Below are 17,680 nucleotides of genomic sequence, written 5' to 3'. Positions count from 1 at the left end.
CTAAGGCTTAGTGAAAAAGACAGTAAAGATAAAGATTTCAAAATCCTTGAATAATTTAGACAAAAATTAATTTAAAACAAGAATTAGAACTCACCTACCCTCATTGCACAAATCTCTACTTTGGGTTTGGACTATCAAAACATTTAACTCAGCCCAATAGAAGAAAAATAATGGAAGCAGCGTGTTGCTAACAAGGGATTAAGGTTTAACGTCGCAGACGGTCGCGTTGTCTAATAAACACATTTTAATTAACAGTCCTTAATTCCATTCCAGACCTCTATGCGTAGGTAACAGAATAACGTCGTGATCACTTGGATCTAAAGACAAGATATTCAAGAAATTCATTCTTACACAACCTACAGAACTTACAGGAAACACACTTAGATTGCAGAACTTACAGGGACCCAGTATTGCTTTGTAGTACTAGTAAGCAACCATAAGACAATTCTGGTAATCACAAAACCAACAGCCAGACCCTTCTAATAACTCATCTAACTGTGTTTCACTTAATCCACATAAATTAAGACTAATGTTAAACCTTGTACAAATTGGAAACACTTTTACTTCCATTGTGTTTCATTGTAGCCTCTGTCTTCGCAACCTCTCCAATTCCTTGACCATCTGCCAATGTTCTAGTGACAGGCTGGTCTCACCATAGCTCAATGACATGAGACGGCCCATTGTCAACAATCTGTCAGAGAAAGAGAAAAAAACGGCGTCAAAGGCAGGGAAACAACATGGAAAATAAGCATACTATCAATAAATCTAGAATAGTCACTCGCTAACCTGCTTAAATCTTGGGGACCCAAGCTCCTATCTTCTTGTCTTGCTGCAACTAAATCCCTTTCTACCTCCTGAAAACAAAAACGACCTAAGGTTCCGTTGTACATTCCCGTCATATAACATCTAATTATACTCTAAAGTTATTTTTAAGCAAAAGATGGTGTTTGTTGCAACAAATAGCAATGAAGGATCTAAAGAAATCAGTAAAGAGAAACTACTACTACTACTAATAATAATAATAATAATGTCGCCATTAAGACTGCCCCTGGTATGTATTCTTGTAGATATCAGTAGTGAGTTGAAGATATTTATTGTTTGATGTGGAAAATGACAGAATCGGCCCAAAATGACTTCTGCCTTGCTTTGAAATTTGTTAGCTGCTGAGAATGCTATGTACAGGATAACGGCTAAATGAATTATTCAACTAGTTTGAGCCAGAAGACCACTTGGTCGTGAATACTGGTGCCAAAGTCACCAATACCTTCTGCATTTCTTGTTCAATAGAGTGCGGTAGCTGTCTGACAGTGGCGAGATACCACCTCCAAGCTTCCAAAACTTCTACAGTAACAGCTTCGGAGCAACTGTTTGAAGAAGGGTGGAAAGGTACAATTACATCAGCTGGCAAGATATTTGATTTTCCCTCCGACAAAATTAGCAGCTGGGTATCAGTTTTCATTTCCATTTTATAGTACTTGAAATCATATTCCACCTGAAACACAACAATCATGCAAATTTTAACCGTAACTCAAAATAACTGCAAACGATCAACTGTAAATAGATGAAGTGTTTCTATAAATTAGCAGGTTAATGTAACACTCCGTGAGCGTGTAAGATAAGCAAGGTAGACAACCAAATGCAACTACCTGTTGCAACTCCATTAAATTTTTTAGCAGCCTGCAATTCTCTACCCCTACAGAGTTGAGAGTTCCAGCATCTAGTTTGGTCTCATCAACAATCAAGTGTGAACCTTCAGCTAGTTGCAAGACACCAGTTTCCAGTCTGGAGTATTAACGCAGAGATGTAAATATATTTGTATGCTGGCAAGCGGTCCATGTTCAGAAGGATTATAAAATGTGCTTACCTGTTAGTATCATAATTCTTTTTTGGCGCAAGTGAAACAGTGTTCAAGTATTCAACTGTAAGGGGTATGCAAAATGTGAATGGCAGGAGGTTCTTCAGAACATGGGTTAGTTTTTTTCCAAAAACAGAGACGGTTTCTTTTTTAAAGCAAGTAAGATTTAATGAGAGTTTTCCCACCGCAAGATCATTGTCTCTAGCATGCACCTGTTCAACAACAATCCGCATATAAAATACTCTAAAGAATGGAGGGTTGGGGAATTAGGAAGCACAGAATGAACAGTATGAGCAAAATAGGAAATAGGCAATACGAACAATATAACAAAATTATTGACAGTGCATGAACTAAGGAAATTGATCTTTTAAAAACTGCATACCTTGGATAAAAGATGTAGCAACATGAAATGAGAAGTGACGTCATCATTGCCAAGAATAGCCGTCAGATGTCTTAGCAACGCTTCCCTGATTCCTTTGACCAAGTCGAGCTTTGGCTGTGAGATCAAACACGTGCATAGCAAGGCGTTGTCAAGTAGAATGATCCAACTCAAGATGATAAACTAGCAATCTTGTCAGAAGAATAAAATTCATTTAGGTTCATAAAATAGTTTACCTCTACAGTAGGGTTATTCTGAAGGAAGTCTTGAATCCCTAGTTTCTTGTGAATAAAACAATGAAGTCGTGGCACCTGCAGCAGAGAAGGAAAAATACAAATTTTAAAACCAGATGCTGAGTGGCTACAGACATGAAACATGCATTTATAATTTTTGGTTATTCCCAAGAGAGCAACATAGCCTCTTACTATAGTCCGTTAATTAAGGTATAATACAGGGCTTCAAATGTATGCCAAAATCCTCTGATAAATATCAATGTGCATACCTGGTTAGGTGGGAAATGGCGCAAAGGATCTTCAGAAAATCCATTTGATAAATCACTATCTTCATTGTCCTCCTGGAGCTCTGGAGATGTCAGGATACCCACAAACTCAAAAATGTCATTCAGTTTCATTTCGGACTCTGGAGAATCATATATCTGACATATTACAGAGGAGAATGAGGAATCAGGTTTGTTAAAATTTCACAAAAATAAAAGCAACGATAAATTATCTTAAATATCAATGAAATGTATCTCATGCGAAATTAGAAGTACAAAAGACTGACTTTTACCTTTACAAGACATGGAGGTGAATTGCTACCAATGTCATACCCCAAACGTGTAGCAGAGCTGACAATATCAGTTGCAGCTCCCGAAGAATGAGGAGCAGTGGAAGAGTGTTCACTTTCTCTCTGCAATACAAGAATAATTCTCAGAAGAATCATAAGATATGTGCAAGGAGAAACAAAAACTAGATCGTCCAGTAAACACACTCACGTGATAAATTGATAAAACACAACTGCACCTATGTATCCGTGTAACTTATAAGCTTCTCATGACCTCATATTTTGTCATCTAAATAGGATACTAACTAATTGCATTACAGCTTCACTCAGATTTGGATAACAAATATCTTGATTTGAATTAAATTGAAATTGAAAATAAGCTTAAAAGCAAAACATAATGAAACAACCCCAATTAACTACATTTTTACAAACTGCTTCAAACCAAATATTGATAAAGCCAACACTTGGATGGTGAGAAAAAATCATTAACACAAAAAGGCAGGGCATATGAAAGTTCAGTGTACCATTCTTTTGGTATTGGGAGAATCTTGAACCTCATCACCAGAGGCCTGTAAAAAAACAGAGCAGTTAGAAAAAAATAAAAACGCATTACCCTGTATCAAGCATTCCAAAATTTATAAAAAGAGCCAAATATCTTCTGAAGTATAACAGTTATCCAGAAGCTTAAATGAAACAACCAACTCAACATTCAAAATCAATTACCAGTCGGGCCTAAACGGCCAAACTATACAAATGCAGGGCACTCAATATTTGAGGGTTCATACACTCTTGGAATGATAATCTAACGCAAGCAATAAGCCAATATAGGCAGTAAATCAAAGCCAGAAATTACAGGCGTATCGGAAGACTCTTCATCTCTCCTCCGCTTTTCTCTACTGTCCGACATCCAATCCATAGATAGATTGCCAAATTCTTCAGCAGAAACTTCAGTCCATGGACTCAGTCCCGGAACCTAAGTAAATAAAATAAATTAATCCTTCAAAATTCTACTGTTTAAGCAGATCATAATCGTTTGTATAAAAAAACGTAAACGAACACCTTACCGGGACACAATAAAGCAGTCTACGTTCCCAGATTCGCGCATCCGCCGAAGAACAAATAGGATATTGCGAAACATCCATAAACTTGTTTGTCCTCCACACCGAACCATCCTTCAATAATCATCCACCCAAAACGAAAAATTACAATTTTCCCTAAATTAAACCTAACATATCCCGTATATTAAAAATAACGACAGAAAGAAATAAAATAAAACCTTATAAGCGCCAACATAAAATTCATTCCCGGGCATGTCTTGTATCATTCCTCGATATCGGACGAGAGTATGGGGCCTCAAAAATCTGATGGAGGTAGGCGTGAGAAGGGGAACCTGTTTAGTTAATTAGTCGAAAATTGAGAATTAATATAACTGCATCGTCAAATAATAGGGTTCCGTTGTTCTTGAATTTGATGATAAGAGTGTCGGGTTTAAGATTGAACCTGAGAGATTCCGGACTGGTCGAAGAGGAAGCGGCGGAAGAGGGGTATAGCGCCCCAGTCGCGGCCTTCAAAGGAGGACGGATCGGTACCGGCAGCTATGGCGGTGTCGAAGGTGGATCTGACGGCGCCCAGAGGGTTGGACAGAAAATCGTACTGTGGGCCCACCATGACTGAGTCGTGACTCGTGGATTGCTCACTCGCGCGCAAACTAACACTCTGCAACAATGGAATGAGTGGGATGGAAATGAGGGAAGGTTGTGGCTCTATGAACCATTTTATATCGTTCTTTCCCGCCAAATCTTCTTGGGTCGTTCCTTCCCGCCAGTTTTCTATTACATTTTTTATTTATTCCTTAACATGAAAATTCTTCTCTCTCTTTTTTTTTTATTAGTAAGTAATATATTTCTTCAATTGTAATCATCAATTAGTTTGGTCTTGCACGGTTATTATTCCTTCACTTACTCTTTCCCTCATTTTCATTATTTTTCTCTCTTTTACTCTTTATATATGTTTCTAAGTTTTTGTTTTCAAGTTTAGTTTCTTTCAAAATTTGATAGCATCTTATAATAGTTTAACATTTTTATTTTATAAGATTTTTTATTTAAGGAGGAGATTTCGTATTGGAAATGTGTAAACCTAAATTATTATGATTAATTATTTCTAAATTTGTTTGTAAATTTAAGTATTTACATCATAGATATATTCAATAGGAATCTTTTATTAATTAATATTTTGCTTATTAAATATCTTAATATATAGATTTATTTATGGTGTTGATGTAAATTAATGTTTTAATGAAATTTAATGTATATTTTTTAATTAAAAAATTATTTTATAATTAAATATGTTTTTAATTTCTAAATTATAATATCAAATTAAATTTCATTTCTATCTTAAAATTCAATACAGTTTTGTATCATTAGGTTGAGTCGACATGTCATGAGATATTCGCATTAGTAGAATTATCCTAAATTATAATTTGTATTGGATAAAAAGAGTATTAAGAATAATTAATCATGTGGAAAAATCTTAAAGAAAGAATAAGCGTGTATATCCTAAACCCATAGAGGTAAACAAACACACATATTATAATAAATTTGTGAAATGGTTGAAATTTGTTATGGGTTGAATTTCAATATGAATAGAAAAAAATGTCTAATGGACACTTTCATGCTTCACTCTCATGAGAACATTTTCACTTTTCTACGGGATATGTTTTCCATTTAATACATGTTTTATTGGAAGAATGTTCAAAATTGATGGAACTTAAGTTTTATTTATAACTTCGAGGTTTCAAATTCTAAAAAATACATGGTTTTGTTATCAAGACAATTTCATGAACACCACCCTAACTTTATAAATTACTAGTCCATCATGACCGAATAAATTCAAATAAATACATTTTTTCTCTTAAAGGAATGTTGCAGTTAACTAGTATACGGTTTTCTTATTCGAGGTAAATATAGTATAAAAAGCTTATTCAGATTGATCAAATAAGTATCATTTCCCCTTTTCAAGGAATGTTGCAAGTAACCCGTGTGTGGTTTTCTTATTCAAGGTAAATATAGTATAAGATATTTATAACATATATAGCAAAACATATATAGAAAAAGTAAGATTGTCATATCACGCTCTTCTATGGGCTATGGCACCTAAAAGCCACCACTAGAGCAAACTAGGAGGGAAAACCATTGCAACTACATGTTTCTTCTTCCACTTTCCAGTGAATTATGGAGAATATGATATGTGGAAAACATTCCAACGATGGGGAAGAGTTCACGAGGTATTCATATCTAGAAAGCTCAATTGAAGAGGGAACAAGTTTGGCTTTGTCAGGTTTTTAGGAGTAAGGAATGCAGCGGTTTTGGATAAATAACTTGATGGCATGAGGATTGGTAATCAGAATATACATGTTAATAGACTAAATACAACTCATCTATGTTATTTTTTTTTCTAGTTTAATCATCCGCCAGATTCCATGGATGGGAATCTTAAATTGGTCCTCTTCTTTTTTGGTATCTCGGATCTTTATTTTGTAAAAATTGTAATAATTACGCCCTACCATTAAATTAAGCCCAACAACGTTAGTGTATGCTTGACGTTGCATGGAGGAGTATGTTTTACATTGATGTGGCTGACATTAATAGGTCTATGCTATTCTGATGTAGATATTAATTCTTTTTTAAAAGAAATTGAAAGAAAGAATGAAATATTGATAATTAATTGGGGATTCAATTTGATCGAATTAGGGATTGAGATTGAAAGAACTTGGTTTTGACATTGTAGGGTTCGTGCAAACTTGGAATCAATTTAACAAATTAGTGTATCAATTTGGGGATTTAAGGTTTAATCATAGTTGACGTTGAAAGAGACATGCTCCAAGTCTCCATCATGTGGTCGTTGGAGTCGTGGGACCTTCTTCCGTTGGAATCTCGAGTCGCCAAGCCATTAAATGTTTGCTTTTGTTGAATTTTTTATGGTCATATGTTGTACTATTTTGATTGCGATATTGGGTGGTGGTTCCCCGTAGTTGTATTACGTTTCATTTTTCATTGCGATGTTACCTAAAGATGCAAACAAGAATCAAGCAAAGAAACATCTTCCTAATCTATGGTCCACAAAAATCTATCATAATTTAGCACCTGGCAATAACAATGAATTGTATCCAGATCTCAATTTGTGTAATGAGCCAAGAACCAAATAATTATATAATGTATATCAGATCCTTCTTCTATAATCCAGCATGCTTGGAAAGTAAAATGTGTTGAAGTTCTTTCAGGATTCAAAAACACAATTTCCAGTTTCATGTTCACCGTATGCGTTAGCATTTTTTTGTTTCTTTTAGATTTCATTTTTTTTTGTGTATATCTTTTTATAAATAGACGTACAAAATTATTTATTACATAAGTAATAATAAAGGTTGTAGCACATCAATTTTGGATGTCGTAATAATTAGATTTATTTTCAAAAAAAAACATATTTTATGACGTACTAAACAATGTACGTTATGATAAGTTCATCACATATTATAACGTACAAAAATATATAACGTAATAATAGATCACATATTATAACTTACAAAACCTTCTATGTCGTTATAATATGTTCAACATATTATAACTTAAATTTCCGCTACGTTATAAAATGCGTAGACTTACTATATCGCACAAAACTATGTTCCTAGTAATTACGTTATAAAAAGTCATTTTTATACCTTATAAAAGGTCATTTTTCCACTAGTGAGGCAAAGTCACAGGAGGAATATTTGTTTTCCAAAAGGCATGTCCATAAAGTTTAGGCCACTGTATTCTTTCTACTAGATCTCAATTTGTGTAATGAGCCATGAAGCAAATAATTATCTAATGTATACCAGATCCTTCTTCTATAATTGAACATGCTTGGAATGTAAAATGTGTTGAAGTTCTTTCAATTCAAAAACACAATTTCCTTTTTTTCATGTTCACTGTGTATGGGTTAGCATTTTTATGTTTCTTTTAGATTTCATTTTTTTGTGTATATCTTCTTATAAATAGACGTACATAATTATTCTGTACTTAAGTAATAATAAAGGTTGTAGCATATCAATTTTGGATGTTGTAATAATCACTTTTTTTTCAAAAAAAAAACACATATGATGACGTACTAAACCATGTACGTTATGATAAGTTCATCACATATTATAACGTACAAAAATATTTACGTAATAAAAGATCACATATTATATCGTACAAAAATATATACGTAATAATAGAGTTTCATACTATTATAACGGACAAAAACATATTATAACAAATTTTTCAGCCACGTTATAAAATCCGCAGACTTACTATATCGCCAGAACTATGTTCATAGTAATTACGTTATAAAAAGTCATTTTTATATATTATAAAATGTCACTTTTCCACTAGTGAGGTAAAGTCACAAGAGGAATATTTTTTCTCGAAAAGGCAATGTCCATAAAGCTTAGGCCACTATATTCTTTCTACTAAATTTTTTACTTGGAATTGATTAAATTAACAAAATTTTGAATTGGATGACCAGGAAGAGGTGGAGTAGAATCTGAAAGGATGGATTTTATATTACTATATTCTCTTCCCACAAAAGGTGGTCTTCTTGCAAAAACACTCATATAAGACACACCATAGGCCCTATAAGTCTGAAGCATAGGAATGTATTCCATCATCTTCAAAAAGTTTCGGAGCCATGTAACATGTTGTTTTGCGTTTTGCCAATGGTACCTAAAAAGGTATATAAACTTAGTATATATTAAATATATTAAAAAAATGAAATAAGAATTTACAATTGAAACTGAAAGATGCAAACAAGAATCAAGCAAAGAAGCATCTTGCTAATCTATGGTCCACAAAAATCTGTCATAATTTAGCATCTGGCAATAAAAATGAATTGTATCTAGATCTCAATTTGTGTAATGAGCCATGACGCAAATAATTATCTAATATATACCAGATCCTTCTTCTATAATCAAACATGCTTGGAATGTAAAATGTGTTGAAGTTCTTTCAGGATTCAAAAACACAATTTCCTTTTTCATGTTCACAGTATGGGTTAGCATTTTTATGTTTCTTTTACATTTCATTTTTTTGTGTATATCTTCTTATAAATAGACGTACATAATTATTCTGTACATAAGTAATAATAAAGGCGGTAGCATATCAATTTTGGATGTCGTAATAATCACTTTCTTTTAAAAAAAACATATATGATGACGTACTAAACAATTTACGTTATGAAAAGTTTATCAAATATTATAACATACAAAAATATATACGTAATAATAGAGTTTCATACTATTATAACGGACAAAAACATATTATAACTTAAATTTTTCAACCATTATAAAATCCGCAGACTTACTATATCAGCAGAACTATGTCTATAGTAATTACGTTATAAAAATTCATTTTTATATCTTATAAAATGTCATTTTTCCACTAGTGAGGTAAAGTCACAAGAGGAATATTTTTTCTCGAAAAGGCAATGTCCATAAAGCTTAGGCCACTATATTCTTTCTACTAGATTATTTACTTGGAATTGATTAAATTAACAAAATGTTGAATTGGATGACCAGGGAGAGGTGGAGTAGAATCTGAAAGGATAAATTTTATATTACTATATTATCTTCCCACAAAAGGTGATCTTCTTGCAAAACACTCATATAAGACACACCATAGGCCCCATAAGTCTGAAGCATAGGAATGTATTCCACCATCTCCAAAAAGTTTCGGAGCCATGTAACAGGGTGTTTTGCGTTTTGCCAATAGTACCTAAAAAGGTATAGAAACTTAGTATATAATAAATATATTAAAAAAATGAAATAAGAATTTACAATTGAAACTGAAACATGCAAACAAGAATCAAGCAAAGAAGCATCTTGCTAATCTATGGTCCACAAAAATCTATCATTATTTAGCACCTGACAATAACAATGAATTGTATCTAGATCTCAATTTGTGTAATGAGCCATGAAGCAAATAATTATCTAATACATACCAGATCCTTCTTCTATAATTAAACATGCTTGGAATGTAAAATGTATTGAAGTTCTTTCAGGATTCAAAAACACAATTTCCTTTTTTCATGTTGGGTTAGCATTTTTATGTTTCTTTTAGATTTCATTTTTTTGTGTATATCTTCTTATAAATAGACGTACATAATTATTCTGTACATAAGTAATAATAAAGGTCGTAGCATATCAATTTTGGATGTCGTGATAATCACTTTTTTTTTCAAAAAAAAAACATATATGATGACGTACTAAACAATGTACGTTATGATAAGTTCATCACATATTATAACGTACAAAAATATATACGTAATAATAGATCACATATTATAACGTACAAAAATATATACGTAATAATAGAGTTTCATACTATTATAACGGACAATAACATATTATAACTTAAATTTTTCAGCCACTTTATAAAATCCGGAGACTTACTATATCGCCAGAACTATGTCCATAGTAATTACGTTATAAAAAGTCATTTTTATATATTATAAAATGTCATTTTTCCACTAGTGAGGTAAAGTCACAAGAAGAATATTTTTTTTTGTCGAAAAGGCAATGTCCATAAAGCTTAGGCCACTATATTCTTTCTACTAGATTATTTACTTACACGGAATTGATTAAATTAACAAAATGCTGAATTGGATGACCAGGAAGAGGTGGAGTAGAATTTGATAGGATGGATTTTATATTACTATATTCTCTTCCCACAAAAGGCAGTCTTCTTGCAAAACACTCATATAAGACACACCATAGGCCCCATAAGTCTGAAGCATAGGAATGGATTCCACCATCTTCAAAAAGTTTCAGAGCCATGTAACAGGGTGTTATGCGTTTCGCCAATGGTACCTAAAAAGGTATACAAACTTAGTATATATTAAATATATTAAAATAATAAAATCAGAATTTACAATTGAAACTGAAAGATGCAAACAAGAATCAAGCAAAGAAACATCTTGTTAATCTAAGGTCCACAAAAAGCTGTCATAATTTAGCACCTGATAATGACAGTGAATTGTATCCCGATCTCAATTTGTGTAATGAGCCATGAAGCAAATAATTATCTATTGTATACCAGATCCTTCTTCTATAAACTAGCAATCTTGGAATGTAAAATGTGTTGAAGTTCTTTCAGGATTCGAAAACTCAATTTCCTTTTTCATGTTCACCGTATGGGTTAGCCTTTTTTTTGTTTCTTTTAGATTTCATTATTTTGTGTATATCTTCTTATAATTAGACGAACATAATTATTTTGTACATAAGTAATAATAAAGGCTGTAGCATATCAATTTTAGATGTCGTAATAATCAATTTGTTTTTCGAAAAAAACATATTATGACGTACTAAACAATGTACGTTATGATAAGTTGATCACATATTATAACGTACAAAAATATATACGTAATAATAGATCACATATAAGACACACCATAGGCCCCATAAGTCTGAAGCATAGGAATGGATTCCACCATCTTAAAAAAGTTTCGGAGCCATGTAATAGGGTGTTCTGCGTTTTGCCAGTGGTACCTAAAAAGGTATACAAACTTAGTATATATTAAATATATTAAAAAAATGAAATCAGAATTTACAATTGAAAACGAAAGATGCAAACAAGAATCAAGCAAAGAAACTTCTTCCTAATCTATGTCCACAAAAATCTGTCATAATTTAGCACCTAGCAATAACAATGAATTGTATCCAGATCTCAATTTGTGTAATGAGCCAAGAAGCAAATAATTATCTAATGTATATCAGATCCGTCTTCTATAATCCAACATGCTTTGAAAGTAAAATGTGTTGAAGTTCTTTGAGGATTCGAAAACACAATTTCCTTTTTCATGTTCACCGTATGGGTTAGCATTTTTTTTTTCTTTTAGATTTCATTTTTTTTGTGTGTATATCTTCTTATAAATAGAGGTACATCATTATTCTGTATATAAGTAATAGTAAAGGCTGTAGCATATTAATTTTGGATTTCGTAATAATCATTTTTTTTAAAAAAAAAACATATATTATGACGTACTAAACCATGAAAGTTATGATAACTTTATCACATATTATAACGTACTAAAATATATACCTAATAATAGATCACATATTATAACGTAAAAAAACTTATACGTGATAATAAGTTTCATCCTATTATAACGGACAAATGAAAATTTGTCATAATAAGTTGCGCATTTTATGACGGACTTCAAAAACAACGTAATAATATGTTCAACTTATTATAACCTAAATTTTCGCAGACTTACTATATCGCCCAGAACTATGTCCCTAGGGATTACGTTATTATGGTGGCGACTCCAAATCTCATTTTCAAAATCGTTTCATTTTTGGATCGTTGTCCCGTCGCAATTTCTGGTTGCGGCAGCCCAATTTCACCTGACCCATAAACCCAACTTGCCTGGCCCACCAAGCCCAGCTCGTATGGCCCAAAAGCCCAGTTTCCACACTGGCGCACCAATCCCAGTTTATACACTGGCTCACCAAGCCCAACTCGCCTTATCCCAAACCCAGTTTTGCTTGGCCCATAAGCCCAGTTTCACCTGACCCCTCCAAGCCGAGTTTTCATACTGGCCCTCAAGCTTTAGTCTGCCAACCTTAAGCCTAGTTTTATCTGGCACCTTTCATTTTTTTTCTTTGATATTGGGCCTCTACTAGGCAATGGTCATTTAACATCGTGACTTGAATCATTTTTGTTTGTCTTCTACATAATTGAAACCCAGACAAAATTAGTGTTTCTATCTTTACTTAGCTTTACTCAAATAATACGAAAATATCAAATTTTCATATTATTTAATAATATCTAAGTAAAGAGGAGCAACTTTCAACACCCCATTTTGTCTGGGTTGTAAAAAATATGTTTTTCTTTTTTATTTGATTGTTTTGGCTTTTTATTTGTTTTCCTTTTATTTATTTATTTATTTTTATTTTACTTTTTAAACGATGTAATTAAAAAAATAAAAATAAGAAAATAATTAAAAAAAAAAGGAAACGTGTAAGGTGATGATGAGGTGTGTGGGATGATGGGGGACATCGTGTGGTGAGTTAGGAAAAACAGAATTCGGGATTTAGGAGATTTTAGAGCAAAAACGGTTAGAGGGGAAGGGGTGTGCACGAAAGAGAGAAGAGGAATCCATATTGTTACAGTTATTCAGCATCCACCTACAGAGAAAAACAGAGGGACTTCAGCAAAGAGAAAAACCCCTCTTGCCCTTCATCTTCATCATCCATCCTCTGCAGCAGCTACTATTGACCTGGAGGAGACTAGAAAGCTTTTAAAAATCCACAATTACCAGAAGAAAATCAAACTCAAAGGTAAGTTTTCTATCTTGGTTTAGCTAGTCTACTTGATTTTGTGCATGAATCAATGAATCTGTTACAATGACAATCTGTTTGCATTGGTATTTTCATCTCTATTGTTGCATTGGCTACCCGACATCTCTGTCATGAGCATATCTTCACCTCTTTTCCATGAGCACCTTGCCTAGAACCGTAAAAATTTCTTTTCTACTTCTCTGCTTCAAAGCCACCGAGCATGAGCTCTCTGATTTTCTTTAACACCCAATAGTTCTTCTCATCTCTTCACCATACACCCAGAAAACACTAGGACAACCATATCCAGAGATTTCCCAAAACCTTGATTCTTCTCATCTGCAAAGAGAAAGCTAACTCAATTGCATCGAGTTGTTCACGGTATCATCTCCACCATCTTCATCTTGTTTCTCTCGGCCTCTACAACCTCTATGGCAAACCTGTTTCCTTTTCATCACTACACCAACAATTAGTCCAATAATCATACAACCCCATTGTATAAGCAAGGGAAATAACGATAGAAAAAGAATTGGGGAGAAGATCAGTGGCGTGCATCTTCACGGTGGGATTCTCCAGCTCGCTCCTGTCGTCGGTGTCGGCATTAGCTTTTCTGGCGGCGACGCGGTGCTCCATGGTGGACCACGCGACGGCGGCTGATTGGGAGAAGAAGTGTGTCTTCGTCTCGTGCAAAACAAAAGAGGGTAGGGCGTTCCCTTCTCACGCACGAAGACGAACCCGGAGCAAGAACAAGACGTCGCGGCCAGTCGTGGTTCCAGTGGCGCTTATCGTCGCCGGCGAAGCTGTTGACGGTAGCAACAGTGGCGAGCCCCGGCGGGAGAGACGAAGATCCTTGGGCTGTTACTTTCCTCGAAGGAAATCGCAGGTCTCACGCGCTTTATTGAGTGCGCTGAAGAAAGAACTTGGTGTAGGGGAGGCCGGCGATGTGGTGGTGAAGATGGTGGCGGAGATGGTGGTCGTGGGGATTCAGGCGGTGACTCGAGCTCACTTGGGGAGAAGGCTGATGCCTCTGGGTGTTTGGTTCGAATGAAAGGCCTCCTCAAGGTTTGTGGGGAGTGAAAAAACCGGTTTTTTAACCCCTGTAGGCAAATTTGCCTCCTATATTACCAATATGGGTAAATTCAAAGTCAAAGAGAAGTCGTGCCACCCCCGACGACTTCCAAAGGAGAAGTCGTGCCACCCAAAAACGACTTCTGGGCATGGTAATCGATTACTTTGAGGTGTAATCGATTACCAAAGATTTAAAAAACAATTTTTAATGGTTTAGAACGAAATAAAAAAAAAATTAAAAATAGAAAAAGTGAAGTCGTGTGGGGGTTGGACGACTTCATCTATTGAAGTCGTGCCACCCCCACACGACTTCACTTTTTCTATTTTTAATTTTTTTTATTTCCTTTTAAAGCATTAAAAATTGATTTTTAAGTGTTTAAAATTCCAAAAAAAATTTAAAAAATGGTTAGAAATTATTAGTTTTATGGTTTAGAAGTTCTAAAATTATTGTATAANTTTTTTCTTAATAAACTTATTTTGTTGCAATTTTTTTAAATTAAAACTAATTTAAATTAAATAAAAAATATGAAAATATAGAAATAATTGTGGAAAAATTAAAGAAATTCATTATTAAGGTTTTAGGTTTATTGTAAATTTTATACTAATTTTTTTTGTTGAAATTAATTTGTATAATATTTTTTACATTAAAAACATAGTTTTTTTTTATTTTAGAATGAAATAAAAAAAATTAAAAATAGAAAAACTGAAGTCGTGTGGGGTTGCACGACTTCATCTATTGAAGTCGTGCTACCCCCACACAACTTCACTTTTTCTATTTTTAATTTTTTTTATTTCATTTTAAAGCATTAAAAATTGATTTTTAAGTGTTTAAAATTCAAAAAAAAAATGGTTAGAAATTATTAGTTTTATGGTTTAGAAGTTCTAAAATTATTGTATAAATTTTTTCTTAATAAACTTATTCTGTTGCAATTTTTTTTAATTAAAATAATTTAAATTAAATAAAAAATATGACAAAATAGAAATAATTGTAGAAAAAATTAAAGAAATTCATTATTAATGTTTTAAGTTTATTGTAAATTTTATACTAATTTTTTGTTGTTTAAATTAATTTGTATAATATTTTTTACATTAAAAACATTTTTTTTATTTTAGAATGAAATAAAAAAATTAAAAATAAAAAAAGTGAAGTCGTGTGGGGGTTGCACGACTTCATCCATTGAAGTTGTGCTACCTCCACACAACTTCACTTTTTCTATTTTTAATTTTTTTTATTTCATTTTAAAGCATTAAAAATTGATTTTTAAGTGTTTAAAATTCTAAAAAAAAAAAATTTAAAAATGGTTAGAAATTATTAGTTTTATGGTTTAGAAGTTCTAAAATTATTGTATAATTTTTTTCTTAATAAACTTATTCTGTTGCAATTTTTTTTAATTAAAACTAATTTAAATTAAATAAAAAATATTACAAAATAGAAATAATTGTGGAAAAAATTAAAGAAATTCATTATTAAGGTTTTAGGTTTATTGTATATTTTATACTAATTTTTTGTTGTTTAAATTAATTTGTATAATATTTTTTACGTTAAAAACATAGTTTTTTTTATTTTAGAATAAAAGAAAAAAAATTAAAAATAGAAAAAGTGAAGTCGTGTGGGGGTTGCACGACTTCATCTATTGAATTGAAGTCGTGCTACCCCCACACGACTTCACTTTTCTATTTTTAATTTTTTTAATTTCATTTTAAAGCATTAAAAATTGATTTTTAAGTGTTTAAAATTCCAAAAAAATTTAAAAAATTGGTTAGAAATTATTAGTTTTATGGTTTAGAAGTTCTAAAATTATTGTATAAATTTTTTTTTAATAAATTTATTCTGTTGCAATTTTTTTTAATTAAAACTAATTTAAATTAAATAAAAAATATGACAAAATAGAAATAATTGTGGAAAAAATTAAAGAAATTCATTATTAAGGTTTTAGGTTTATTTTAAATTTTATACTAATTTTTCGTTGTTTAAATTAATTTGTATAATATTTTTTACATTAAAAACATAGTTTTTTTACTTAAGAATGAAATAAAAAAAATTAAAAATTGAAAAGGTGAAGTCGTGTGGGGGTGGCACGACTTCAATAGATGAAGTCGTGCAACCCCCACACGACTTCACTTTTTCTATTTTTAATATTTTTTATTTCATTCTAAACCATTAAAAATTGTTTTTTAAGTCTTTGGTAATCGATTATAGCTCAAAGTAATCGATTACCATGCCCAGAAGTCGTTTTTGGGTGGCACGACTTCATCACTATTCATGTGAACAGTGTGAAGTCGTGCAGGGGTGACACGACTTCTCCTTTGGAAGTCGTCTGGGGGTGGCACGACTTCCGCATTTCTGTAATTTTTTTCGAATTTGCCTAGATCCGTAATTAATGGGTCAAATTTGCCCATATCCGTACAAAAACCGAAAAAACCCTAGGAGGTTTCTGAATGAAGGGGTGGGCCTGGGTTTGGTTCAATTTGTTTTTTTTATTTTTATTTTTAACGTTTTTTTTTGTGTTGTTTTGATTACTCCGTTTGCACCCTATTTTCCTTTTCACCACACCAAATCCCCCTTCTTCACCTCCTGCTAAGTTGCACTTCCAATTAGACTTAGGCCCAATCTGTTATTAAAAACTAAAATTGATTTCCAGTCCCTTGTTTCATATTCATATCCCTTTTCACTTACTTTCACCTAACCTGTTATTAGAAACAAATTAGGTTTGAACACCGCATTTCCTCATTTTAATATCCTATAGTTTTTTTTTATTTTAACTATTTATTTATTTTTATTTCATTAGTTTTTTTCTTTATTATCTTATTTTTAGTATTTACTTATTTTAAAATATTTTAAAATAATAAAAAAATGTTTAAAAGTTTGAGTACGTGTGATCGCTTGCAATAATATTTTTTAGGATAATTTAGTTTTTAATTTTCTAGAATTAAGATAGATTAGTATTTATAAGATAAAAATAGGTTGTAAATAAAAATAGTATTAATTTTTTCTTTTTAGTTAAATAAAATATTTTTTAAATAAATAGGCTATTTTAATTTTTAGAAAAAAATTTCAAAAAATAAAAATAAAATTTTCCTTTTACTGTTATAGGCTTTTATTTGTTTTTACTGTTTAAACTCTTAATTTCTTTTTCTGCACGTCAAGTTTTAAGCTAATTGGACTGAAGGGTATGCATTGCAAAGTTACTGGTATGCTGCAGATGCAATTAAATTGGGCTTAAGTGATGAAGAGAATGGGCCGCTG

The 17,680-nt window shown here is 32.1% G+C and overlaps 1 protein-coding gene across 1 annotated transcript; it reads right to left on the bottom strand.

Annotated features, from left to right (window-relative positions):
- Positions 1-331: 331 nt before the first annotated feature.
- LOC106759671 (mini-chromosome maintenance complex-binding protein) lies at positions 332-4,773 on the bottom strand. Its single transcript, XM_014642962.2, has 14 exons — positions 4,518-4,773; positions 4,294-4,407; positions 4,082-4,189; positions 3,871-3,990; positions 3,542-3,586; positions 3,024-3,143; positions 2,737-2,889; positions 2,471-2,545; positions 2,238-2,351; positions 1,865-2,067; positions 1,647-1,782; positions 1,265-1,492; positions 787-854; positions 332-691 (listed from the first exon to the last, which is right to left on the bottom strand). The coding sequence occupies exons 1-14, from the start codon at positions 4,683-4,685 to the stop codon at positions 577-579; spliced, it is 1,767 nt and encodes a 588-aa protein (XP_014498448.1). The 5' UTR covers positions 4,686-4,773; the 3' UTR covers positions 332-576.
- Positions 4,774-17,680: the final 12,907 nt, after the last annotated feature.

This window comes from Vigna radiata, chromosome 5 (genome assembly GCF_000741045.1).
Source record: "Vigna radiata var. radiata cultivar VC1973A chromosome 5, Vradiata_ver6, whole genome shotgun sequence".
Classification (NCBI taxonomy): domain Eukaryota; kingdom Viridiplantae; phylum Streptophyta; class Magnoliopsida; order Fabales; family Fabaceae; genus Vigna; species Vigna radiata.
Note: the sequence above shows the minus strand (reverse complement) of the source record. Positions and strands in the feature narration are given on the sequence as shown.

Bases quoted from the DNA above. Each gene is read 5' to 3' on its own strand.
- LOC106759671 (XM_014642962.2), bottom strand. From the start codon at position 4,685: ATGGTGGGCCCACAGTACGATTTTCTGTCCAACCCTCTGGGCGCCGTC. The intron at 4,408-4,517 runs GTTCAATCTTAA...TTAACTAAACAG, and splicing joins ACCAGTCCGGAATCTCTCAG to GTTCCCCTTCTCACGCCTAC. The intron at 4,190-4,293 runs GTTTTATTTTAT...TGATTATTGAAG, and splicing joins TTTATGTTGGCGCTTATAAG to GATGGTTCGGTGTGGAGGAC.